Here is a 27,491-nt window from a genome sequence, read left to right as displayed (position 1 = left end):
TCCCTTCTACGGCACGTGTTTTAACCAGGTGTGCCGGTGGGTCAAGAGATAAGGCAAATCAACCCCCCGTGAATGGATATTTAACAAGCCCCCGGTAGCGTGCCCAGAACAAAGTGGGCACTCAGAAAGACCGTGGACTGCTGTGTGCAGATGATGTATTTATACAAGGCCCAGGCAGCAAGAGACATCCAAGTGCCACTGAATGTGACTTTTAAAATTGTTTTTTTTTTTTTTTTTTTTAAATCCAGGATCAAGACCACAGACAATTTATTATGTAAGACACGGGGTGAAGAATGACCAAGGAAAGTTATGGCTGTGAGTGACATGGAATTTAGATGAAAAGGCTCAAGTTTGCTGAAGAGAGTTTAAATTTGGCTTTTGCTCTTGGAAACGTCAAAATAATCATAAGAAGCACTTATGCCTTACAGAGCAAATAATCCACAGAGTGTCATTTTCATTTTGCAAACAGGGACACAATAGCAGTCAAATATAAGCCTAAACACCCAGAGAGTTAAACATACAGGTTCGGTAAGATATAACAAGGGGTTTAGCATGCTGGTGGGTTTTTAAATCAAATCCATATTGAACCCTGTGACCTACTGGAGGTTCTAAGTGGAACCTAGGGAAAGCAGCTTTTCCATACAAAACAACAACGAGGACAACAAAGGAAACCCAGGCTCTGCTGGATGTCTATAATACTCATTTGCAGTAAGGCTTTCAAGATACATGAATTTTTATAGCATTTGTATTTTAAGGATTTAGGGCAAATACATTTTTTTTCTACTTGATAAAAAGAAAATTAGTACTTAAAAGGTTCAAAAATATATCGATTGAGTGATTTTTTTTTTACATAAATAAATTATATTGATTTTTAGGATTTAACAGCTGAAAAAACCCTTTCTGCTTCCACTGGAGGCAAAACTGAACAAAATGTTAGTTAAATAGAGAGCAGCATTTCTAAGAAATCTGTTGTCAGCATTATCGACCATCTACGCTACAAAGATGTCATTAAATAGGATTTGTTCAATCAACGGATTCTTTCTTCTTATGCAATCGGTTACAGAATTTCTGATTTTTATCTCTGATTCATAACTCCACCGTTTGAAGATACATCTTATTTTTTTCTTCGGTCACAATTTAACAGACTTCTTTGAGATGCTCATTTTAACATTTACATAATTTATAATCCCAAATGTATAAAAGACAATGACAAAAGCATCATAAATAAATAATGCAAACTGAAATAGTTATGTCAAACTTTTGGACCTTCTGATAAATTAGCAAAACTGTAACAGGAAAAGTAAAAAATACAGTAAATTGTGGCAACACCAAGTGAAACTGGTACCAATAGCACTTCCAATGTCTCCGATGGCCCCCGCACGGGCCCTGTGCCCGAGTCCTGAACCACGAGCTTATTTCCAGTCTCAGAGCATGACCAGCCCTCTGGAGTGCGGGACACAAGTGGGAGGGGAACGCAGGCAGGGTAAGCGCCACTCAGGCAGGTGCTTCCCGAGTGAGAAGGGAAAATGATGTTAATTTGCAACAGTCTCGACTAGCCTGATCTGGAATCTGGGTCCAACTGTGTAATGGAAACCGAATAGAGAAAAAAAAAAAATGGGAGAGAAGAAACAAACTTTCACAGTCGTTTTATAAAGGTGGCACATACCAGTTCGGACAACCTCAAATAATTTGACGAAGGGACCTAGCAAAGTGTGAAAGTGTTGAGTGACTATATCCTCGAAGGCTCCAAAAAGAGCCCTACTCTTGGTGAAGGGGAGCACAAAGTAAAAACTTGTGAGGGCCTGGTGGTGGCCGGAGCGATTCTTGAGAGTGAGGTGAGCAGTGTCCAGCCCCACAGAGGACGAGCCCCTCACCCGCCCCCACTGCCGGCAACAACCCCGGTGTGTAAAGCTTTTCCATACTGAGAACGATCTTTATCTGGGGGAGACGGCATACATATGTATAAAATAATGCCTCGTCAGTATTCCTTCTTGCCGCAGGTGTCTGAAAAACCTTTAAGGGGGATGTCCTGTTACTACCAGTAAGGTTTTTGCTTTCTAAAGAAATGAATATATGCATTTTCAACCATTAGTTATATACTTCTGTCTACACTACTCATTTAGTCCTCATGATAAAATAGGGAAATATCTTAACTAAAAAATACGCACGAGCACTTCCTTCTGTGCTTTTTGGTTTCCCCATTAGATTCTTCCCATTCAACACAGCTCACGGAAAAAAGAGCTCCTCTCTGTCTCTGTTCTTTGGCCCTTTGATGGTAAATCCCTAGACAGCTTTCTTTTGCCACTGTCCCTCCTCAGGTGAGTGGGAACTTGGAAGAGAAGGGGGGGAGGGTGTGTCACCACATACTGTATTAGCTACGGTTGCTGGAATGAACAACTGGGTAACAGAATGAGAATTCTGTGCCTCCTACACTAGGTCGACGACACTCAGCTAATGAAGTGGCAAGACCCTGCAACTATTAACATCTGTGACCACAGTTCTCAGAAAATTAGGTAGGTAATATTACTTATGGAAACACAGGTTCTTATGAAGGTGGAGTGAGGGAAGTAACAAACCTTTATGGGATAAGAAACTTACAAGTCACAATCATTTCTTAAATGAAACAGTTCTAATTGGTGTCACTGTTGGAGTCTTTGAGGCCCCCTTCCCTGGCCTGTGCCACATGTCCTCTCTCTGGAGGGACGGGGGCCCTGGGTTCGGGGCAGTTCTGATCGCCGCCTGGCTCCTTTTCGGACCCGGGAGCAGGCTCTGGGTTGGGGTTCAGGCTGTCCCCTTTTGTTTTCTTCTTCTTCCGCTTCTGGCTCTCCAGACCTACTGCTTCAGAGTGTCTGGCCTGCTGCATCGCCGGCAGAGCCATGCCCATGCCCGGGGACAGAAACATGGATGGGTAAATGAGTCCAGGAGACACTCCTGGGATGAGAAAGGGGTTAAAAGCCACAGGACTACTGGTAGTTATTGCAGGTTCGGACTGATCAGAAAACGGACCAGGACCAGGCTTGTCTTCAGCTAACGTGTCCGTTTTTACATCATGGCTACTCGGCTTGTCTTCTACAGTCTTCTCGGTCGCTGCTGTGCCACTTTTTGTTGTGCTTGACAGAGGCGCTGGAGCGGTGTTGGTGCAGGCAGTGGCCATGGGTGCGTTAAGGAGTCCCCCGACACCGAACATCTGGGGCACTGCGGCCATTCCCGGCAGCATCATGGGCAGCATGCTCAAGGTGCTTTTGACCTCTTCGCCCGTGGGCATCGTGGCGAAGCCGGCCGGGAACCCCACCAGGCCCGTGAGGGGGATGCCTGGCAGATTTCTCATGTTCTGGAGTCCTACCAGGTCCATCCCAGCGATCAGTCCGTTCATGAACAGTGGCCCCATCCCCGACGGAGAGTCCGCCACAATGGCAGGGGTCTTCAGGAGCTCGCTCCGAGGCCGCCTCCCCCTCCTTCGGGGGCCCGCATCTCGAAGAACAGGCTCGGCCAGGGTGTGATTGAACTTGTTTTCTGGGAGAAATCCCTGCAAAAGGACAAAGAAACACGAGACGCTGAAGGTTACTGGAGGGCAGGTGATGGGCTGGGGATGAAGACCAGGGTTCTGCACTGGGCCAGACTGCCCCTGTTCCGCCAAGGACCCGAGTGGGAGCCCCCTGCCTACCTGCCTCGATGGCTCTCTAGCCTAGGTGCGCCTGAGGTCGTTGGCTTGGGAGGCTGAGAGCCAGCCACCACTAGCACACGACAGCGGCATCCACTCCCTGGAGGAGCTCATCAGAGAGCTGGGAACTGGAGCCCAGCTAAGGACACTCAGGTCTTAGGCGAGACTTACAGCTGCAAGGCCTTGACCAAAGCGAGCGTTCATCTTCCTTGTGACACAGGAAGCTTTTTAATGGAAGCAACAAAGCAGAGTAGGGGAGACAGAGTTTTGCAGGAGATGGACCTGAAATTTGGTCCCAGCTCTGTAACTAGCTGTGGGACTCGGGCCACCTCAGCTAGACTTGCAGAGTGGGAGTGAGAAAGGACCATGACATCTTTCTGGCCTTACCGGAGGCGAAGTGTGCAACACATTACCTGACCCACAGGAACAAGTGCTTACTGGAGGGGTGCCAGTGACCGCACACACCTCACTCCCTGTGGGTCACAAGTTCCTGCAGGACAACTCTGTCACCAAACAGGGTGTCTACATGTTTGCTGAGGAGATGAGGGCATTCTTAATGTGGCTGGGGAAACGCATCATAGTGACTGATGTTCTGGTTTCCCTCAAGGGAGGCAGTCTAATTTCCCTCTCATCGGAGGGCCGTGCTCTGGTTTTCCCAGCTGGTGGAGAACTCCAGGGCTAAGCATCACGCGGCCCGCCATCCAGCTCTGCTGCACGTGGGTCACCCAGCACCACGCATGCTCTGCTACTGCCGTGCGGACGATTTACTGTGGGGAATCAGGGAACCTACTGCTCCAACGGCATCAGTGAGTGGTAGCCCACACGGTGGACAAAGCACCAGCCTGGCAGTGGGCTTGCTGCAGCCGCATGCGCTCCTTCCTTCGTGACCGTGGTTCAGGGGCTCTGGGGGGCGACGAGGATGTACCAGAGCCTGCCAGAGAGCCCACTCTGCCAGAGCTTCCCGTCTGGTTGCAGAGAGAGAATTAAACAAACCGGTGCAATTACAGCGTACCTAACTCTGAATTTGTTCCCAAAGCAGCACGAATAATCCCCATAGCAAGAGAAAGGGAGAGATTTCCCTCAGGACCCTCTGCGTGGAACCCCTGCGTCACCCGGGAAACCACACCTTTCCCTCTTTCTACTGCCTCCCGCTCCTCCCTGCTGTCATTGAGCTCATGGAGGCGGTGTGTGTCCACGGGCTCAAAGGCATGTTGGGACAACTGCTGTTGAGCAGTCTCAATCTTTGTGGAGAAGAGCATGGAGAAAAAGCCCTTCCCTGTGGTCCCTGGAAGTCCTCTCTCCTTTCTGAGCCATTGAAGGAAAGCAGCCTTAACTGCCTGGGCTTCTCCTCGTGGGTCCTGTTACAAAGCTGGTGTGATTCTGCCACCTTCTCTTCGATCACAGCAACGATGAGGCTAAAGATGTTGAGTGGCCATTAGGGATCCGTCACAGTGGGTTTGCACTGGGGACGCAGGTCACCATCAGGGCTGGAATGTGGAAGCCGGGACAGGCCCCAGCACAGCAGCATGACGTGGGAGGGCCCAACAGTGAGGCCCCCACCCCGCGCCGATGCTGGAGGAGCCCACGCTTCTCTACGGCTGACTCTGCTGCCTTCTCAGGATGCTCAGCTGTTTGTATGCACGCCTTCCCTTCCTGCAAGTCTGCAGTGGGGAGTGGGGATCTGATAAGACACAGTTGATACTCCACCAGTCTACTCTGAGGCTCAGATGCAGGGCCCCGGCTGCAGTCCTTAATGGAGCATACTTGGGAGTGAGAAGGCAGGGACAGATCGCACCAAGAGACACCAGAAGGGCCTGAAAAATACTTTCATTAGGGCCAGGACGGCTAAAGAAAATAGGAAAGGAAGTCAGGAGTCCGCGGACACCTAAGGGCTGAGACTGACAGCCAGGCCTGAGAATAGTTAAGATGACTCTTCACAACCTTGGGGCGCCTGGGTGGCTCAGTTGGTTGAGTGTCCGGCTTCGGCTCAGGTCATGATCTCACAGTTTGCAAGTTCGAGCCCCACATCAGGCTCACTGCTATCAGCACAGAGCCTGCTTTGGATTCTCTGTCCCCCCCTTCTCTGCCCCTCTCCTGGTTGCACATGGGTGCGTGCTCTCTCTCTCAAAAATAAACAAACATTAGAACAATTTTTGAAGAAAAAAGAAAGATGTCTCTTCACAACCCTCCTAAGGACCTCTACTTCAAACTCTAATCCAGTTCTGGCATCTCCATTCAGTTCCCTGCCTCTCTTCTGCCTAACTGTTAAAGAAGCAAATCCTTAGAAACTCCAACAGATCTCTGCTTAAAGGGGCAGCTGTAGAGATGTGGTTAGTTGGTAACACGGGTCCTTGGTGAACACACCTGTGTGGTGGGCTGCCAAACGAGAAGCGGCTGGGAACGGAGGCATGAGGACCTCGGTAGTGGCAGTGTGGACAGGACTGTGGCCATCCCAGAGGGGCAGTGGGGACTGGAAGAGCAGCAGCAGGAGTACTGACAGCGCACTAAATGTGCACCTGCCCTGCGTCAGGCAGACGTTAAGGGTTCCATGTGCATTAGTCATCCCACCAGCCCTGAGGGGTCAGGACAATGGTCATGGCCATTTCACAAAGGATTTACAGATTTGTACGTGTGAAAGATGTGTATTTGAATGTTCCCAAGTCCCCAGGAATAAGGTTATTTTTGAAGTCTTACATCTCTCCCTCAACTTCCCAGAGAATATTCAAGAAAAACCCGATCACGGGCAAAAAGCTTTATGATGGTTGACTACAAGAAAACTCTTCTCCAGAAGCCTCGGTTTAGACTAGCAGAACTGAGGGAACGGTGATACTGTCATGCTTAGTGCCCCCCTTCTTTCTCACAAAGTGGGAGAAGCAGGGATCTGCCCCAGGGGCACAGCAGACCCTTCCCAGCCTGGCTGTCACATGCACCTCACCACACTGGCTCTTACTCCCACCTGTGACCAGTGCCTGCTCTTCGCTGGGCCGGTGTGTCCAGGGTGCTGGGCATCCACTCACCCTGGCTCTGGGGATGATCACTTGGGGAGCAATCCCTACCTGGTTCCTATTTCTGAACAGAGAGAGTAGCACTTGAGGGACCGGGGCCAGGCTAAAAGCAGAACTTGTAACGCACACCAGTCAACCGAGGGCCCCAGCCAGGGGAGCCACAACAGGACCACAGGGCTTTTCCAGGACCTCTTCCCTGCAGCCCAGCCACAGCCGCGAGCCAGAGAAAGGTGTTGGGGTGTGTCTTTTTCCTTTTACCCACAAAGTTCCCTCCTAACTCTCCAGTAGAGGGTGTGTTTGATCTGAGAAGCCTTTCTGTTAGGAAGTAAACCCAGAGCTTGATAAACAATGCCTCCATCTTCTTTTCCAACAATTTGCTATAAACCAGATGTTCTTTAACATCTGGGCATCTGGGGCATCTAGGGCTAGACACCTCGTCAAGCCCTATATCCCGCAGGACCTTTGGCATGCCCCTCCAGCATCAGGATGTCCAGAAATGTTCCTCCCCTGCTCTTGTTGTGAGTCTCTGACATACAGAAAGTGCTGAGCCCTTTCAGAACTGGGAACCTGCCAAGGAGGCATACTGCCTTCTCCCCTTCAGACTGGATGAGCAGCAGCAGAAAGGTCCCAGGGGTGAAGACAACGGCTCTTCATCTACTGCCATGCGAGAGGGGTACTCGCAGAGGAAGTCAGCTCTCACCACTTCCTGTGGGAGGGACGGTCCCTCCAGCCGCCCAGCTGCTGCCCACCCTAGTCAGATGCCCCTCCCAGCAGCTCGGCGACCACACACAGCGGCCAAGTTGGGCTTTGGCAGCTTTCCCTCCTGGTAATTATACCCTGAGAGCAAATCTGCTTCCTCCTCCAGGGAAGCCTGGGGAGAGGGCAAGGAGAGCAGGGAGCAGGAGAGTCAGACATTAAGCAACACTGGAGGTAAATCTGCTCTTCCAAGCCTAGAAGGACATCTTCACCAATACACAGAAGCACATATTCCAAAGCCTGTGGATTCTAGCTCTCAAACTTAACTGCTGGTAGAGGAGGAGAAGGTGGTGACCAGAACTTCCTTGCTCCTCCCAGGAAGGTTAGGAGGGTTAGCCCACAAATATTCATGACTGAAGAGAGACCTAACAAACCAAAGGAGGTGTGTGTGGAAGCAAAGTTAAAATTCCTACACACAAAACAGAATGAAACAAAAACTAGCCCTAGAAGACGTTTTTGGGGCAATTCGGGAAATCTGAATGTACACTAGGTATTAGATATTAATATTCACATGTGTGATAATGTTAGTAGGTAGGAAAATATTCTTAGGAGACACAGGCTGAAGCATGTAGGGGTGAGGGCTCATGTCTGCAAGTTACTGTCAAATGGCTCAACAAGAAACAAAAGATCTATACACGCATCTAGACAAATGTAACTTACGTATGTATGTGCATGCACACATACACACACACACACGTCTCACGAGCGCCCACTATGTACTGGGCATCCTGAAAGCTGAATCCCACAGCCTTACTGTGGCTGGTGGAGCTCGCCCGGCCGAGCCACAGCACACACAGCAGAAGGGCTGAAGGAAGGAAGAGGTTTCTTGATTTGAATCTGTTTTCCAGAAGCAGGGGTAGGATGGGTGGGGAGTGAGGTCTCCATGGGAAGACATGGGAGGGCTCCTGTCCCAGCAGGAGCTGTGGGAGACAGCGTTGAGGGGAAACTGGCCCTCCTGGGGTCAAGCAGTGTGTTGCTGTCTGGGCCTTGCTGGCTCTTCCCCAGTGGCGAGGCTGGGCAGCCCTGAGGATCGGGCAGACAAGTGCTTCCTCCCCTGGCCTTACTGCAGGAAAAGGGCCTCCGAGGCAGGGACTGTGTTTATTTAACAAGGGAGGAAAAGTGCATCTCTGGTAAGAGGCTGACTTGCAAGAAGGGCTTAGAAATGGGTTTTCTGGCAAGGGGTCAGCATCTGTAGGAGAGTGATGAGCATTAATTTCCAGAGAACATGAGGGAAATTGTTAGACATAGAAAGAAAAGAGGGCCAAGGAGGAAAGCACGTGGTTTCTCTGACACGTCTCTAAACCAAGAGCTCAGAGGCTACAACAAAGCAAGGACCACAGTCTCTCCTGGATGCCTTCCATGTGACGCCCTGTGTGGAGACACAAGGAGAACGTGGGGAGACGGCATGAGGGCTGGAGAAAGACGGCTGGGCTGAGAACTACAGTTGTGTCAGCTTGCACAGCACAAGGAGGTCTAAGAAAAGGGGTGGGAGCGACACTCTCTGATAGTAAAGCAAGAGAGAGGCAAAAGGGCAGCTTTTCCAGTGTGGATAAGCTTTCTGACAAGCGGCCAACCTTGGGACGGGGCCCCAGCCCCACTCCCGGAGCGGCTGCTGTGGGGGATGGGGATGAGGGGGGAGCAGGTATGTGTGAAGAGCTGCTAGACCAACCCACCAGGTGACATCGGTCACAGCCTCCTTTAAAACACTAAGTAACAACTTCCTTCTGCAAGAGGAGGAAATGACTAGGGTGGGTGGTCTTCTGGAGCTGAAGAAGAAAATCACATCCAGGCAATCCCATTAAGCAGGGAATTCGTACCCAAGGAAAACCCCAGCTGGCAGAGCCTGGAGGAGAAGGCATTTAGGAAAGCCCATGCTTTTGGGGGGACAACCCGAGAGGGGCGGATGCCCAGGAGGCTCTTGAGAGGCTCCCTGTTTGGGGAGGATGCACTTTTAGGAGGTTAGATGTGCATTTATGTATGATTTGCCTAAGCTTGACACATTTTCAGGTTGAAGTGTTATTACTGCCCCCTAGAGGTTCTATCTTTGCTATTCCAACTCTACTCTGAGCTATATATAGTTAACTCAGATGCATTGGGCTACAAGTATTTCACAGATGGCTTTGAAGTCTCTTCCAGGCTCATGATTCTATATGAGGAATAGGACAGGGCTTGGAGTCAGCTGTTTTTCATCACCAGTGAGGATGGACTAGGAGGAAATGTCTTAAATGGAAATTTCCAATAATGACATTTGTTAACACTAGAAACAGACTCCTGACAGGGGTTAAGGTCTCCCTGAACTCTCTACACTGTAATGGGGAAGGGGGGATTATCAAGTTTTGGAAATAGTTAAAATACAAATTTAAACCAAAAGTTTTGGAGGTAAAGGGTGAAAACAAAGGACGACGGGAAGTCCTACTGCTGCTCAAGAGGCCCCAGTACCACTCATCTCTACTTATCAACTTCCTCCCGTGCTGGCCTCTTGTCCTCTCGGGAGATGCTGCCTGGCTCCCTACTTCCCAACTGGAGCTTTCCCCAAGTCCGCAAGGCTTGGCTCCACTGGGACACATCCCTCTTCCTTACCCTTAGTCCTGGCTCCTTGGGGACAGCGGGAACCCTCTCTTCCCCACTCAGGGAGTTGACGTCTAATTTTCCAGGTTCCTTACAGCGTGGCCTCCTCTGCTTTGGTTTGTCTGAAAAATTCTAGGAGGCAAATGGAAATCAACATTACAAAACATTCTGTCACAGATTCTTCTGAGGAGGGTGGGGCTTTTCAGCTGGTTTTGCTCTTGTCTCATTAATGGCCCTCTGTACAGGACCCAGTCAGGTTAGGTTGAAAGACACAGCTACCAGGCCCTCAGCGAGGCTTTCTTTGAGGCCACAGTGTTCCTACAGCTGGAGAGCAGGATGTGTGGGCTTCCTTGTCAGACCTGAGCTGACTCACTAGTCTCCCAGAGTACTGTTTAATCTCTAGCTGTCACCTCCTCATCATTTCCCCCAATTCTCTCTCCACCACTACCTACCTGGTGGGCTCTGTCTGTCTCTGGAGGGTATGCATCTGTGAATGCACTCTCCTCCTTTTCTTGTGAGCTCTCTGCCTCCACATCTTATCAGTTAGATGTACCCAGGACAAAGACGGTGGTGGGGTAGACGAACAAATGAGAAAAGGAAAGCCAAGAAGAGACCTCAGTGGTCATACAGATTTCTAATCTGAAGGATCTGGGGCAAAGGCAGTAGAAGGACTTGAAGGACGAGTCCCAAAGCAGTAACTCGAGCTAAGAGCAGACACTCCTCCCTACAAAGTGGTCATATTTTCAAGTGGAAAGGATACATAGGGACATGTTCATGAAGTGGCACTGTTTATGCAACATAAAGATTTCTCTGTGCACTTAGGGTCTGGTGTGGTCGTTCTGGGAGACAGGGGCACTGAGTTTAGGCAAATTCTGTCCTCATAAGGTTTTGTGCAACGACTTGGTACAGCGTTCTGACAGGGGCTCTGATTTGTTACTAGAAACTCAGTGACAATTTAAACTTAAAAAAATCCCCAAAAACAAAACTTTAAAATGATGTTCTCAGTTAACACAGATCTCTCCCAAACTTCCCAAGCTCCCCGAGCATGTTCCTCGTCAAACACAGCACCCCATCAGCGGGAAGGAAATGGCAGGTCGGGCAGAACCAACAACACTTACTGCTCCAAAGCCAGGAACCTCTAAGGAGTAGTCGGCCTGCTGCCTCAGCCAGTCAAGGAGACTCTTGCTGGGAATGGCTTTCTCAGCCTGGCTGCCAGCTGCTGGGGCTGGCTCAGGGGCTGAAGCGGCAGACACCGGCCCTTCCGGATGTGAGGCGCTTGAGGGCGCCTGCCCTGGGTCTTCATGGACTTCCTGGACGAATGAGAAACAAGTACGTGCAGTTAACCACGACAGAATGAAAACCAGTTTCTGAAAGGAAAACACGTAAGGTGTTCTTTGTACCTTTCCATCCATTTCCCCCCGAATGTTGCTGTGCTGGGGTGCTTGAGTAAGAATCTTCCACGCCACTGACCCACACGCACGCTCCGGCAGGGGCTGGCGTTCCCTCCACCCAACGCTCCTCTCCCTGTCTTGTCTGCTTGGTAACCTTTAATTCCATCCTGTCTGCTTAGGTTCAGTGTTACCTCCTTTGCCACCATCAATGACCATCCCAGAGAGCACAGGCCACTCTACTTCCTGCTCCCCCACGGCGCCCTTCACAGGCTTTCCACATAACCGGAAATGCCACACTGCAATTTACTTACCTCTTCTTCCTTCTACAGGTTGAAGAGCTGTGTTACTCATCTCTGTATTCCCAATGCCTATAATCGGGTCCACGAAGTACAATATGGTGCCAGATATATGTTTGCATAATACATTTTTAAAAATACTCTGAGGCCAAGAGTATTTGTTTTCCTAGTCATTCCACTGCCAATCTATGATCACTACAAAGAAACTAGGGCCTTGCACCTCTAAAAAATGAGACAATGGTCTTAAAAGCTTGCAGGACTGGGCAGGGAAAGAACCTGCCACTTCAGCCTCCCACATTATACAGAAAGTCTAAGAGGAAGACAAAACTTTAAAATATACCAAATAGCAGAGCTTAAAAATAAGGCCCTCAGGCCCCAGTGAACAAAGTCTTTGGTTTGGTTCCCTGATCTGCCACTTTACTGGATAATCTTGGGAAAATTATTTAATGCTTGTAAGCCTCAGTTTCCTCATCCATAAAATGGGAGTAACAACACCACCTTCACAGAGTTGTGAAGATCAAATAGGACAATCACACAAAACCCTGAACATAGTGCCTGGCACACGGTAAGCACTCATTAATACTGGTTACTATTATTCCTTTTACAATAAAACATGAAATGTGATTCCTGTTTTGGAGCTTGAAATTCAATAAGTAGGAAAAACCAAGACACAAAGAGAAGTCGGTTGTCTCTGACACATTAAGAAAAGTCTATGGGGATCTCTCCTGGCCAGGCACACGGCTTCTAACCTTGTCTGTTGTTTACAATAATCTCCTCTGGGTTTAGGGGGTCCTGGCGTGACTCTGGTGAACCCTCCTCATGGCAGCCCTCTGTGGGAGATGCTGTGGGCCCACTACAGAGCAGTGAGGCTCAGTGGTGCACCCCATGTCGCCCACTATGTCAAGCAGTAGAGCCAGGATCAACTTTCAGGATCCTGACCCCCAGCAGCTCCTGGAAAGCCTGCCAATCTGCGTGCCACTGCCACAAACTCAACCCTGCCATTTGCTTTAACTCCATCACCAGTGGCTCTTCCAAAACACTGGGGGATATGGGCTGTTTGTACCGGAAGTGTCAAGACCCCTGGCTCCTATCTCCAGGCTGCATGCAGGTGAAGGGTCCATAATGGATTAAACGCGTTTCTAGAAAAGACTGAGGGCAACTTACAACAAGAGACCCCAAGTGGGACAACTGAAATAGGGATAAAAAATCCACAAATTAAAAAACTGGGTGTCTGGGGAAGGGTTTGTTGCTCAGTGTAGAAAGGTCAGTGTTGGGGCGCCTGGGTGGCTCAGTTGGTTAAGTATCTGACTTTGGCTCAGGTCATGATCTCACGGTTCATGGGTTTGAGCCCCACATTGGGCTCTGTGCTGACAGTGCGGAGCCTGTTTGGGATTCTCTCTCTCCTGCTCTCTCTGCCCCTCCCCTACTCTACCTCTCTCTTTCCCTCAATAAATAAATAAAAACTTAAAAAAAAAAAGTCAGTGTTTTTTACTTAATGGCCTCATATACCCACCAAGATTCCTGCCTGAAGTGTCTGCTCCTTCAAAAAGATGAGGTCCATCCCTCCTTCAACATGTTTCCGTCTCCCTCTCCTCCTCCTCGTGGCAGCGTCATCTCTTCTGAGGCTTCCGTTGACGATCTGTCCTGTCACTGGATGGATCAGGCCAGCTTGCAGAATCCCAGACAAGTCCATGCCGAGGGCTCCTTGAAGTGAACCGATAGCCCCGATCTTAGGGGTGCTGGCGCTCAGTGGGAAAGGAGACGCGGCTCCTGGGGACCCCTCTGAAGTGCAGGAGAGGTCTATTGCGGACTCCCCGTGCCAGCCATTGAGGACGATGGGGGGGTGCCTGTGGGTGGCGGAGAACTGGTCCAGACCCCGTGTCTTTGCATCCCGCTCCACCTCAAACTCATAGGGCCGTCTGTGCTTTTGGTCATCCTTTGTGAATACTGGAGCCAGGAAGCTCTCCTGTGAACATACACAGGGGGCAAGAGAGGGGTGAATGCCACTTCCGTGGCCACATGGTAGCTCTTTCTCCCGGCCTGATTTCCTTGAGCCTAGTAAATTCCTAATCAACTTCATAGAAGTTCTTTCCACTCAAGGTTTCTCAACCCTTAGCACCAAATCACCTGGACAGCTTGTTAAAATGTCGATTCTACTTTAGTGGGTCTGAGATTGTGCATGTCTAACAGGTGTCCAGGTGCTACTAAAGCTGCTAGTCCATGAACTAGATCTCAGGGAAGCTCAGCCTCAGCTGTGCATCAGAATCTACTGGGAAATTAAAAAAAAAAAAAAAAATTCCAATACTCAGTCTTCACCCTGGACCAATTAAATCAGAACCAGCAGCTTTTCAAGGTCCCCAGCAGGTTCCACTGTGCACTTGAAGGTTGAGAGCCAGCGTGCTAACAACGTACCTCAAATTAGACCTTACTTGTAAGCCTGAGTTTATAAAACCCATTCTGATTTCCCTAGTTTCTATCAGCTGCCATTATTCTCGTAGCCTTCCAAGTACCGAACACACCGATCCGATCCATTCACGCCTCCTTTTCCTTATCCGTTTATTAGTTATCAAGTCATGCTTTCCAACTCCCCCCCACCCCCACCCCACCCTGTTTAGATCCACTCTGCCACTAACCTGGCCTAGAACCTCAACTCTTCATCAGACCCACCTTTGGCCTCCCAGCCGCTGGCACCCTTCTTTCCCGACACTCACGTCCCAAGAGCCCCGCACACCCCTCCAGCTGAGCTGTAAACCCTGCTCTCGTCATGCATTTCCCTGCCCTAAGACTTTCAGTAGCTCCCTGCTGCCAATAGGATAAAATCTAAATTCTTCAATTAAACTAATGACTGCACAAAAAAAGAATAAAAGTCCTATCCATTCAGTCAGTGTTTGTTGAATGAATGACTTAACTGAGAAGAGCCATGTGTCCCTGTTCTCTGCTGCACAGTCAGCCCCACGCTATGGCCTCACCTTCTGGATCTGGGCCACCAATGCTGCACCACTGCTGAAGCTGTGTTCTGATGTTTCTGGCTCCGAGATGCTGCTTCGAGAACCAGCACTGCTGGTTAACACAGGGGTGGGCAGTGTGCCCGGGGGCTCGTACTGCTGGCTGGAAGGCCACTTCCCCTTTAACACCACGTGGCAGATATTATCCAGGCGGTTGATTATCACGCGATCCTATAAAAAAGACCAAAAGCTATGAGGAGTAATCACCAAGCTACTCAAATTCACTAAGTCCCTTGAGATCACGTGTCAAGTTTTCTGAGCAGAAGGAGTTGATTAGAAAAGAACACACTCAGATGTACTCACTTTACAAGTCTTAAAATAAGTTCTATGGTCCGGACAATGAAAATTAAAGCCATAGTGCTGTAAATATGAAGACATTTTTATATTATCGTCTAATTAGTCGAGTGTGTATGTCTTTATGGTATGTTACCATTACTAATACCTTTTCAAGATATGGTATGGTGTGTTACCATTACTAATACCTTTTCAAGATATTACACATTTCTCTGAATTTATTATTCAGAAATACTCTACAAGCTGAGAAGGCTTTGGGTAGAAAACGCACACTCTGTGAGGTACCTTTGGCCACTCAGAGAAGGAAAAGAGGGTCTTCTCCTGGAGCAGTTGAGCAATGGTGGGAGCCCGAGCCTCCTGTAGGTCATCCCCAAGGTCTCCAGCAATGCCTGATGCTGAGCTCTTGCTCTCCTCTTCAGAGTATTTCCCTGGGTAATCTGCAAAGAAGGGTTTAAAAAAATCAATTTGGTACTTGGGAGACAGTAATGATCTGAAAGATTAGGACACCTGATCTGTCTTTTCAAAAAATTAGCTCATTCGGTACTAACTTATTTGAAATTAAACATTAATGACCATGCCTTCTCTTTCCAGAAGGTTCTGGAAGAACCAAAATGCAGATCCTTCTTTAGGGCTATCCATGCAAGTCATGTGATAACTCTGCATCCACACCCCAACAAAAACAACAAAAGAAAAGAGGAGATTGTCCTGTGTATCCAAGAATGAGAGCAGGCTGAGTAGCAAGAGGCTCATGTAGAGTAGCTGACGAGAGGAAACTGAACATTGTAATATTTTGATGCATTGAAGGCACAGTCCACAGCAAGACGCTGATGTTAATGAAGGATGGGAGGTCTTGACACTTACAACAAAGGCAAAATAGACCTGATTCATGTCAACAATGATGCAAAGAACCTAGAACATTTATATCATGATGGAAACAAATGGAAACGCAGCTCATTCTTTCAAGTTTCAGTAGTGAAAGTTTATTATCAGTGTGAAATGGATCTTCAAAGATCCACTTACCAGTAATGATAGGGAATAAACACAGGGTAGCAAAATGTCCAGGGCAGGAAAAGCTGTGTGCCTCTTTCCTTGTGAAATGACAAGGAATGTCGATCCTCTGAAATACAGAGGTGGAGATTTCACTGCTGACTGTGCACCAGTCTAGGGAGCTGTGGGGACCCCTGACCACAAACAGGGCCTTGCCAGGCCATTGGATTCAAGGATATGCAAGACAGATGTGGCCCTGAGCCTCAGGCTCTTATGATTTCATGGGGGAAAGACAGGAAAATAGTAATGATAAACGAATAACTACAATTACAAACCATGGCAAATGCTTTAAAAAGAAGCAAGCTGTTATGATAGGGAAAAAGAGCTTTGGAAGGACCTGCTGGTAGAAGGTAAGGCCGGTAAAGAGGGCTTCTTGAAGGAGAGAACACCCAAGAAGAGGAGGAGGATGCTTCTTTTGGACGTGCTGAGGAACAAAGAGACACATCCAGGGGAAAAGTACAAAAATGAGGCTGGATGGGTAGAATCATCTAGATGATGCTGAATCCTGTAGGCCATGATAGAAAATTCGAATTTTACTCTAGATCTAATGGGGAGCATTCCTGAAAGGTTTTAAGCAGAGAGCCTGGATTTAAGTTTTATGAAAAAAAAAAAAAAAAAAAAGAAAGAAAGAAAGAAAAAAAGAAAAAAGATGTATGAGAGAAAACCCTGGAAAAGAGCCAGGAGACCTGGGGGCTGGCCCTGACAGCTGTACCAATTACTGTCCAACCTGTTCCACATCTCCTATTTGTGGAGGACCCCCTCTGAGGCCTGCAAAAGCATATATGTTATATGTGTGTGTGTGTGTATGCATTTATTTACTTATTTATGAGAGAGAGAGAGAGAGAGAGAGAGAGAGAGAGAGAGAGAGAAACAGTGAGTGTGTGTGCAGGGGAGGGGCAGAGAGTGGGGGAGGGGGGTGGACAGAAGATCGGAAGCAGGCTCTGTGCTGATAGCAACCAGACTGATGCAGGGCTTGAACCCACGAACCACGAGACCTTGACCTGAGCTGAAGTCGGACACTCAACCCACTGAGCCACCCAGGCGCCCTACCCCCACTTAAAAAACATTTTTTTTTTTTTTTAATTTAAAACCATTTTTAAAAGCACTGGTGCAAGGGGGCCTGCCCGTGAGTGTGCCACTCACCAAAGCTCATCAAGCTGATGCTGCACCAAAGGGCCTCAGAGCACAGAGGTTTCTCCTCTAAACCATACCCTTCTACGCCCTGTACTCATTTCACCGTCTGGATTTCCAAGGACTGTTTGGTGATTTTCCCCATAACAAGGTTCAAAACACAATGTGGGTCACAAAGCAGTGATCCTTTGTAGCCTAGGCTGAGGACGCACAAGGTCAGAGACTGGCTCCCCACGGGTCAGCTGGGGCTACAAGTCGACCTAAGCTACTTTCAGTGGCCTGTCATTATCCCAGGTAGCATGTAAAGTTTAGCTTGGGTTTGGAACTCGTCCCAAGGGAGCCACTAATCACAATGACTAAAGCCAAAGGTAACGGGCTTACAAATAAAAGGAGGCTAGATCATGCAGGGGGACTCAGCTGAGCTCCTCTCCCTTTTTCCTGCTTTGATAGAAGGGCACTGTCCCAGAAGGAGGAAGCTGTGTCTGTCTCAATCTCTGAGCACCACACCTGGCATTAGGCCAAGCATGAACCGGGTTTTTTTGTCTTTTGGTTGTTTTTGACAATGACAAGGATAAATAGAATTGTTTTTGTCCATTGTAATATGTCCTCTTGGGTCTGAAGGAGTAAAAACACCAGTGAAAAAGGTAAAAGCCAATTCTTGTTGCTCAGAGTCTCTAATCAATGTATCTTTGCAAAAGCACAGAAATATCTGAGTCATGTAGATTCTTAACATTTAGAAAGTCATCTTAACTTGAAGCCTTATCTAAGAATTTATTTAAAAAGACCAAATCTATTTGTATTTTTGAGTTACTTGTAATTTTGTATTCTTATTCCTGTTAACTTACTAAAATGAATTTAAATTCAATGCACCAACATTGACTCACGGGTTTTGACGATAACATGAATAAATGGTCCTATCTTTGCTCACCTTAATAAAGATCGCATTTATTTGTATTTTTGTGGAGTTCCTGAAAAATTAACTGCACCTACACAAAACTGCAGGTTCTTGACGTTCCCAGGTGTTTTTACTTTGACCAGTTTGAAGCACGTCCCTTAGCGGAAGAACAAGTAACTTCCCCCAACAATGTATCTAGCACCTACTGTACAGAAAGAAGCCTACAGCCCTGCCCAAATCACAAGGCTGGTGCAGCAAAGATGCTACGACTGTCCATAATCATCTTCAGTTCTAGAATGATCAGAGTTGAGCTACTCTGTCTCACTTTCAGACCAAGGCCTGTGACCTTTGATCTTAAACCACAGGAGAGCGGGCAGGTCACTCTCAGAAGCCACACCATCTCCTGACCCTCCCTCCACCCTGCCCCCTCCCTGTCACGTGAGAACTGGCTTACCCAGAACACCACAGACCGTGCAGACTATACCTTGAGCATGGCTGTTCCCATCTCTGTCGTAATCATCTTTACTCTCAAAATCCATGTCTTCGGACTTGAGCTCACTTGCTTCTGGATACGCAGGGAAACCTTTTTTGCCTTCTGCATTTTCCTTCCAAGGTTCTTTTGACAGCTCGTGCTTTCCCTGAAAGGGCTCTGATGGAGGAGCGGTGGGCTCACCCTCCACTGTGATACTATTCGTTTTGCTTCTGTACAGGTCTGGGGTATAACCCTTGGATTTGTCCACTTCAAACTCCTCGTTCTCGAGGCCACGTGCCCACCTCTCCGTGTGCTTGCAGTGACACTGACAGGCTGCTGGAGGAAAAGCCCCCTGTGGTCTAGGATGCTGGCTCATGGCCTCTAGGCTTCCTCTCTTGACCTCATCCACAGGGAGGCCTCGGCTCTTTTCCCTTAGGATATTAGCAGTGGGCTCGGCTAGATGCAAAACCTCGGGCCTTTCCCTCAGGCCTGTGGTCACACCTACGTTCTCCTCCTCATTCTCTTCCTCTTCCTCCTCCTCTTCACTGTGGTTCTGACTCAAAACCAATTTACTTTCTAAACTTTTGTTTTCTAATAAATCAATTAACTGCTGGTCTGATGACAAGCTTCTTCTGGAATCACAGACACTAAGATGGCACATATCTACAAACCCACTTTCATTTCCCTGATCCAAGGAAGGGGAAGCTAAGTGTTTGGCTTCTAGCTGCCCAATGCTCTCAGGCCTCTGCCCTGCCTCACTGCAGACATCCCCTTCCCTTGAAAGAGACAGCAACAGATGTTTTCCATTTTTGATGTTCATCTGAGCTACCCCTGCTTCTAAGCTACTCATAAAAGAGGGCCCTGAAGGTATTTCTGCCTCATGGCCAGCAGGCCGGCAGTTCCCATCTTTGCTTGCCGACAGGGCCAGAGCATCCTTTCTGGGCTCTGTGTTTGTACTGGGGCTCTCCTGGAGAGAGCCCGGCTCTCGAATGAGAGCCTTCTTCCCATACATCATGCTCTCCAAGGACTCAGGCAGCAGACTTTCATCGTGGGTGATGGAAATGACATCCTGAACTTTAGAAATAAAGTTGTCACAAGTCATGTCAGATAAACTGCCCCCAGGTGGAGCGAGATGATCATCTCTACTTTCTATTTTCACCAGATTCTCAGGTTCATTTTCAAGGGGCTCTGAAGTCCTGCTCATCTGAGTGTACGTAAGAGATTCATACAGCCTGGAGTTGGTCTGGTAAAGGCAACAGAGACTTTCTGGTGCCTGGGTGTCCGTTCTCTTATGCTGGGCGTAGTTTCTGTAGGCATCCAGGAAGGACAGCTGGGGGTCGGTCATGATGTAATAGTCAGTACGGTTCAGCCCATGCTTGGCGGTGCCGACGAGCAGGTCTCGGTCGTGCTTCCCACACTCCCACCAGACCGGGAGGTAGAGGCTGGGCCTGCAGAGCTGCAGGCGCTCGTGCAGCTGAGGACACCTCAGCACTTGCTCTCGGACCTTCCGCAGCAGCTCAATGCGGTACAGGGTTCTCGCGGCCCGTTCCTCCGTGATGGGTTCCACGTAGATGCTGGGATCTGGGGGACCTGGAAAGGCCAACACAGAGCCCATCACTGAAGGCAACCCCAGGACAACTGCTGCCTACCTGAGCCCCTGTATCTCTGGTTCTGCGTTTAACTCGCTGGCTCCCCAGCATGCAGTCCTAGGTGAGTGTGCCCCTGCTACACGGAAAAGCTATGACAATGGAAGGCTTTTATGAAACAAGGACAGACCCAGTGAGGGTGAAAGGAACACGAGAACTTCAGTTCTGGAGGTGACATGAGTTCTCATTCAGTAAGCATGTACTCGGTGCCCTGTACCCAAAGTCCTTTACGTGCCCTTCGGCTCTCATGGCTATGCTATGCTACAGCATCGTCAGCCCTGCCTAAAGGATGGGGAAGGAGGCTCAAACATGCTAACTTGCTCCACATGGCAGAACCAGGATTCGAGTCCAAGTCTCATCAGTGGGGCTGCAAGGCCCGGCTCCCTGTGGTCTATCCAGCTCCTTGGTTTTAATGAAAACACCCTAACCGTGTCACGTGGGGACAGAAGCGGGGACGTGTGTGCATGCTGCCGTCAGCCCAGAACGCATGCTGGGTGGGCTCTGTATTTGTTGTAGCTTTCCTACAATACAGTCCTATGGTCCAGACCAAGTTTATCTACAAACAAAGGCAGAAGAGGGACATCAAGGAAGAAGCTGTTGCAAATCTTAACCAAGAAGCAATTACTCTGAAGGCGTCCCTGTTGGAGCAGGGGATGTTTAAAACAGCCACTTCCTTTCTATAGCTACAATTCAACACATGGAAAAATAGTTAAAGTTACTAAGATGTAATCTAAGGACGGAGCAAAGTTCACCAGAGAATTCCATCTGTACGAGACGTAATGATCCACTGGAGGTTAATTAACAGCAGTCTCCCAATACTTCTGTGAGATGTTTATCTGAATTTCAGTTTTTGTTGAAGCTGCATCATTTTGGGAGAGAGACTTTATTTTATGAGGGTGGACCCAATTAGCAGTTTAGGAACTTGTGAAAACCCACTTGACTTTACCTGAATTCTTCAGGTAGACTCCACTCTCATGATCAGGATAACCTGAAGTGATTCTGTACCTTGAAAATAAACATGTCCCTTTCCTGTGTATCGGGGATATACAGAGAATTTGCTCACCACCATCTTTCCATGTGGGCAGACGACAGACGTTCCGGCACATGGCCACAAAGCTATAAAAATAGTGCTCCAGGCTCTCATCCGATTTCTTGTCCAAACGGGAAATGATGCGGAACTGCGTCCAGTCAAAAGTTTTCTTTTCTTGATCATAAACAACCCCAAAGGAGGACACTGCTCTGTAGAAGTCTGCTTGCTCTCTCCTAGTCCACCTTGGGATTTAATCAGAAAGGGAGAGTGAGCTGTTTTCCCTTAAAAAAAAAAAAAAGCCAACATCTACTTATTGAGTGCCTACCTACTAGGAGAGCCCATAGAGTCAAGAAAGCAGGGAGGGCGGTTTGCCTACTTTATTATTTTTATTTAAGTTAAATTGGGCTGAGAGGCTTATAATGAAAACAGCCTATTACCACTACTTTCAAATCTTTCAACTTCTTATGGTATTTATCTCTCCATTTCTAAGTCACATGTACAGACTTGCTATCTCTTGATTCATTAATTTTAGATTACCTAGTTTGTTTCCACTTGTTGGAGATGAAGACTCTAAAATCTTCATTTTAGATGAAGACGCTTCAATATTTTATTTATTTTTCCCCCGGTAAGACAACACAGAATGAGAGAGTCCTGGAGGGCCTTAAAGTCACCTCCTTGCTTTTCCAAATGAGGAAACTGGTCCAGAGAAGGGAAGTGACTCCCTCAGCCACACATCTCTCCCATTTCACATAGGCTTTCTTCCAGTTTTATGTAGGTAGGTAGCCCATATCTAGGACACAAAGGTTCTCTAGTCTCTACATCCTGCAGGGTTAAGATAATGATGTAAGGTGGCTGGAATATTATACCCGGCCCAGGGTCTTTATGAGGGGCTCTTGGGCATAGTACTTTCCATCCTCGGAGGGAGTTAGGCCAGGAGTGGGGTGAGGGAGTCACAGGAAGAATGAGAAGCAGACAAGAAGGGCTCAGGTTCTCTTCGGAGCTGTGAAAGATGGAAGAAATATTTTCCCTGAATTACCAAATTTCATAAAGTCAGAAGGTATACACAGAAGTAACTGAGTTTGCTATTTTTTCTCTTTGGTGTTCTTTTAATTCAGTGGATGCTACATCAGAACGATGGATAGATGGGGTGCCTGGGTGGCTCAGTCGGTTAAATGTCTGACTTCGGCTCAGGTCATGATTTCACAGTTCGTGAGTTCGAGCCCCGCACTGGACTCTGTGCTGACAGCTCAGAGCCCAGAGCCTGCTTCAGATTCTGTGTCTCCCTCTCTCTCTGCCCTTCCCCTGCTTGTGCTCTCTCTCTCTCTCTAAGAATAAACATTTTAAAAAAATTACATAAGAAAAAAAAAGATGGATAGAAAGACTTAAAAGAACTGCAGCTTTGTTCATTTTTTTCTGGTGGCATCATTCCTAGACTGTGCTGGCCTTCTGTAGCCATTTTAATCGTAATTCTCAGATTGGCAAGTAACTCCTGATAATTTATCCCCTCCTTCTGAGCAGGCATTTTATAGGGCTTACTGCTTTCAAAGTCTTGATAAGGACTGGTAACTATAACATGGCACCTTCATCACACACTGTTCACTTCGCTGCTAAAAGAACACGGTCTGATATATGCTAATTTTAAACCACATTTCCAGGGACTGGGGTCCAACTTAGGAAGGGGGTCAAGTTGGAAAATCACAGAAGTCTGGGACTTGGGAACAAAACTGTTTCCTAGATCTCACCAACTCTCCAGTCTTATGACCACACCATCGCAGTTGGAGCCTGTATTGGATTAGTTCTGGAGACCACCTAACTTCATGTGAGAACATTAAATACACTTGTTCTCCAGTGATCAGCTCTCCCTCATCACCTTTACTCAGTGGGCAGTTCCGCATGCCCTTTTGGTCACTGGCTTTTACCTCTTTTGAGCTTCCTTGTTGATGAGATCCATTTCTGAGGTTCTCCTGAACATCTCTTCCTGGACCCAGTATCCTTGGTTACCTGGTCCCAGGACTTCCGGTCGGCAGAGTTCCTTGCGGTTACAGCGCTGGTACACGGTGACCAGACGTCTGAGCCGAGCCGTGAGAGCAGACGGAACTGGCCAGGGTGATTTGTCTGGGTCGGAGCCATCCTGGGCTTCAAACATCAGTGAGGATATTAGTACTTACAAACAGAACCGAAACAAAGGCGGCTGTTTTTGTCGTTTGGGTTCAATAAAAACAAAGCTGACTCAAGAAGCTGATCTATCAGCTCAGGAGCTAAAGCACAGCTGGAAGGCCCGCAATGCCGCGGTAGGAACAGCTTCAGGCTGCGGCTGGCTTCAGCATCTCTCACATGCACGGGGGCAGGACCAATTTGGGGGCCTTGCTCTACGGCGTGGGGACAAGGAGGCCCTGTGTGGCCTTCTCCATATGGAACTAGGGGCTTTGTGTAGCTGGGTATTCCAACCAAGTCTTCCAGGTCTGAATTCAGAAAAAATGAACCACACCAAACCATTCCTCCCTAACTTTCCTCCTCTCAAATTAATTAAACGAATAATACATCAATGAAACCACAATTCTTCTTTCTCTGACTCCATCCTGACCTCAGATATCATTGACCTCACTTCCAAATTTTGAGGACAGGTGGGGGAAGCTTGCCAGAGCCACATTAAAGCTCCATGTGTGACTCCAGGAGACTCTGATGAAGGCCAACTTTCTAGGCTCTTTAAAAGAGCCTCCTTAGAAAGAGCACTTTTATTACACATGAACTCCAGGATAACTACAAACTGGGACCTTACTTTGCTCTGCCTTCAGAAGGACACAGTCTCACCTGCCCGGCTGTCATCTTTCTTTTCGCCAAAAATGCCATCACCTCCATCGCTGGAACTCTCCTAGGGACAAATGGAGCATAGCTGCAGCCCAGGACAAATCAGCCCAGGCAGCCCCCAGGCAGCAGGAGACCTCTCCTGCCCACGAACACCTCAAAGACTGAAATGGTCCCCGGTAAATAAAGCTTACTTGTGCAGTTTTAAAAGAACCAGAAAGCAGCTTATTTAAAATAAGCATTTCTTCTTAGAACGGTGTAGAATGATTCTGCCTGCAGAGAATTAGCTTAAAGAGCGACGAGCTGGCATTGCTTTCCCTGGCAATTACATTTTACAAGCACTATTTTAGCTGTGAATTTAAATATTTGCTTTACCATCGTCTCTTGCAATTTAATACTGTCATTTCACAAAGGTTGTGCCTGCATTTTGGGGTTTTCATTTTTTTGCTGTGAAAAAGTATGCTCGTGTTCATTACAGTTCGTTTACTTCACAGCAACAGATGCTCTTTTCCTAAAACGTGACTGCTCCAGACATGAGACCTGATGGCGCAAAAACCCCAGGAATTTAAAATTGAAATCACAACTGAGGCTCCAAGTGAATCTGGAGTAATTTCACAGGCACAGAGCTTATTCATGGTGGAGCATTTGTCAAACTGGCTCTGATGGATTCCTTTACAAATCCTTTCTTGGTCTCAGGAAGGGAACTCTCAAAGTTCTTTATATGTAAGGCGTGTGGGAGAGTTTGGGGGTGGGAGAGGAGATAGTGCTATTTTTCAACTGGACTCCATTTTTAACATGAAAACTTACTGTCTTTTTGATTAGCATCTTTTGACTTGAATGATGAAGAGAAGAGCCCCAAGATTCAAGACTCTGGCCATGTTAGGGAGGGTCAGATGGGAGTAAGGATCAGCAATCTATGGTCTACAGGCTGCTTTAGTGTGGCCCTTGAGTTAAGATTAGGTTTTACAGTTTTTTGTGTGTGTTTTTTTTTTTAATGTTTATTTATCTTTGAGAGAGACAGAGTGCAAGCCGGGGAGGGGCAGAGAGAGAGGGAGACAGAATCCAAAGCAGGCTGCAGGCTCTGAGCTGCAGGCACAGAGCACGATGCGGGGCCTGAACCCAAGAACCACAAGATCATGACCTGAGCCAAAGTCAGACGACGCTAAACTGACTGAGCCACCCAGGTGCCCCAAGTTTTCACACCTTTGAAGGTTAGAAGAAAAAGAAGAGGAAGAAGAAGAGAAGGAGGAAGGAGGAGAATATGCGACGGACTGGAAGTAGCCCCCAGGCCTACATACAATCCGCTTCCTGGAAGGGTGCATGCAGCATATCATCTAGGTTCAGTAGGAATGGAGAGACACCTGTGACTGGCAATAGTCAAAATCATCACCATTCTCTTAGGTCCCTAATACCATGGAAGAGGCTGAAAGAGAAAATTCTAGAAAGGCAACAAGGAGCAGGGGTACGTTTTCTCTCTTACAAAATAGTGATAATAGCTAACATTACTGAGAACTACATGTTACTTAAGCACTGGGTGAAACCCTTTATGTGGTTTATCTCATTTAGTTATCGGAACTGCTTCACGAGGTAGAGACTATGACTCTCCTCATTTCACAGATGCAGAAAACAAGCCCTAGAAAGGTTCTGTAACTTGCCCAAGGTCACATGGCTAGCAAGTGGCAGGGCTGGGTTTAGAACACAGTAGTCAGGGGCGCCTGGGTGGCTCAGTCGGTTGAGCATCTGACTTCGGCTCAGGTCCTAATCTCACGGTTCCTGAGTTCAAGCCCCGCGTTGGGCTCTGTGCTGACCAATTTAGATTCTGGACCCCGCTTTAGATTCTGTGTCTCCCTCTCTCTCTGGTTCTCCCCCTACACACTCTGCCTCTCTCTCAAAAATAAATAATAAAAGCAAAGCAAAACAAAACAAAAAACACAGTTGTCTGATGACTGCCTACACTTTCCAACCATTCTAACCATCTAAAAATAAAGGGCAAAATGAGAGTCTGGGTTGAAACTTTGTTTTGGAAAGTGAAACATATTTAGAATTGGAGAACACCAGTTCAAGCTCTCTTTCCCAGCCCAAACTGTTTCCTGCCATTTAGTATCAGTGAAGAGTGGAACCCTCAAGCTGATCTACTATACCATTAAAAAAATAAAATGTTTACTTATTCATTCTGAGAGAAGAGAATCCCAAGCAGGCTTCACGCCATGCTGTCAGCGCAGAGCCTGTGTGGGGCTCGATCTCACAAACTGAGAGATCATGACCTGAGCCGAAATCGAGAGTCGGAACCTTAAACAACTGAGCCACCCAGGTGCCCCTGTATTGTACCATTTTGAAGTGGCATTTAAATATGCCATCTCATCCTCTCCCACTATTTAAGTAGCTAAAAAAGAAAAAACTACCAGCCATGTCCTATATCCTTTCCTGCCGTTGAGAACATTTTTGAGTATCCTCACAGTATCCACAAAGATCCTTCGAATGCTAAAATTTATAATCCTAGACACTTCCAGACGGAGAAACGTTCTACAGCCTGTAAAATGTGGGAGTGAGGTTCCCACGCTCCTTCTGATGGATGGGTGGTTAACTTGGGCGTCACCACACTCCAAATCCACAGGGGCAGCTCCCAGCTTGGGGTGAGGCAGACACATGTGACATTTGGGTCTCCCTTCCAGTCCCTCTACCAGTTTCTGTTGGTGCACAGTTGGGAAGCATGAACAGCCTTAGGCAAACTCTCAAGTAAGGCAAGATTCTGGTATTGACAAGTGTCTTTCTGTGTACCCTGCCCCGTCTTAGAGGCACTTCCTCTCTCTGGAAATGGTAGAATGGAGAAGACCTGGCTTATCAATAGCCCAAGTGGAAAAGATGTCATAATCTTGTAAAGTGAGTGTGTTTCGTGTGGCTGCAGTGACAGGCTGGGACCAGAGGAGGCACACGGAAAGCCCTGAACCTGAAGTGCACAGTTGAACGTTCAGTCTCAACGTCTGCACACATGAATCCATTTGAAAGAAAGACTCATCTTTGAGGAGGTGTGAATCTGTCATGTCAACATGAAGGGCCCCAGAGAGTGCTGACAACAAGAACCTCAAAACAAAGGAAACTGAAAATGACAACAACAAACAGAGGAAACCGACTGGTTACAACGCGCAATTTCTCCATCTCAAGCGTGCATGTGATTTGCAGTCTGACAGTCCACTTCTCAATCTCGCAAGCTCATTTCTTCATTTGCAAAAGGAGATAATAATACTTCAGAGGGTGACTGTGGGGCACAAATGTGTTGATTATGTAAAGTGATGAACCAAATGCTGGCACAAATGCCTAACACACGGTACCTGGGACTATGGGAACACTAATACACAGTCCCAATTCCCAGAAAATCAATCAATATCGCTGTCTTCCAGCTAAAATGTGTGCTGTAAGGAAGGCTTTAAGGTAACAGGAGCAATAACAACACAGGTCTACTGGGACCCAGGTAAGTGAGTTGCCAGACAC

The 27,491-nt window shown here is 47.7% G+C and overlaps 1 protein-coding gene across 6 annotated transcripts in view; it reads right to left on the bottom strand.

The window, feature by feature from the left end:
• Positions 1-250: 250 nt before the first annotated feature.
• Positions 251-27,491, bottom strand: part of CHD6 (chromodomain helicase DNA binding protein 6) — a 205,532-nt gene continuing 178,291 nt past the window's right edge. For 5 of the 6 annotated variants that reach the window (XM_045444577.1, XM_045444580.1, XM_045444579.1 and 2 more), the window contains 10 exons: positions 24,009-24,069; positions 23,117-23,333; positions 21,231-21,439; positions 18,534-20,111; positions 15,262-15,413; positions 14,647-14,853; positions 13,191-13,643; positions 11,109-11,300; positions 10,003-10,122; positions 251-3,526 (listed from right to left, as the gene is read on the bottom strand). In XM_045444577.1, coding sequence (XP_045300533.1) covers positions 2,630-3,526; positions 10,003-10,122; positions 11,109-11,300; positions 13,191-13,643; positions 14,647-14,853; positions 15,262-15,413; positions 18,534-20,111; positions 21,231-21,439; positions 23,117-23,333; positions 24,009-24,069 — 4,086 coding nt within the window. In that variant the 3' untranslated portion in view covers positions 251-2,629. The remainder of the gene's footprint in view (positions 3,527-10,002; positions 10,123-11,108; positions 11,301-13,190; positions 13,644-14,646; positions 14,854-15,261; positions 15,414-18,533; positions 20,112-21,230; positions 21,440-23,116; positions 23,334-24,008; positions 24,070-27,491) is intronic. The other variant, XM_045444581.1, reaches the window with a different exon arrangement.

Source organism: Leopardus geoffroyi, chromosome A3, assembly GCF_018350155.1.
Source record: "Leopardus geoffroyi isolate Oge1 chromosome A3, O.geoffroyi_Oge1_pat1.0, whole genome shotgun sequence".
NCBI classification, from domain to species: Eukaryota; Metazoa; Chordata; class Mammalia; order Carnivora; family Felidae; genus Leopardus; species Leopardus geoffroyi.
The sequence above is the reverse complement of the archived record's forward strand: the minus strand, read 5'-3'. Positions and strand labels throughout refer to the sequence as shown.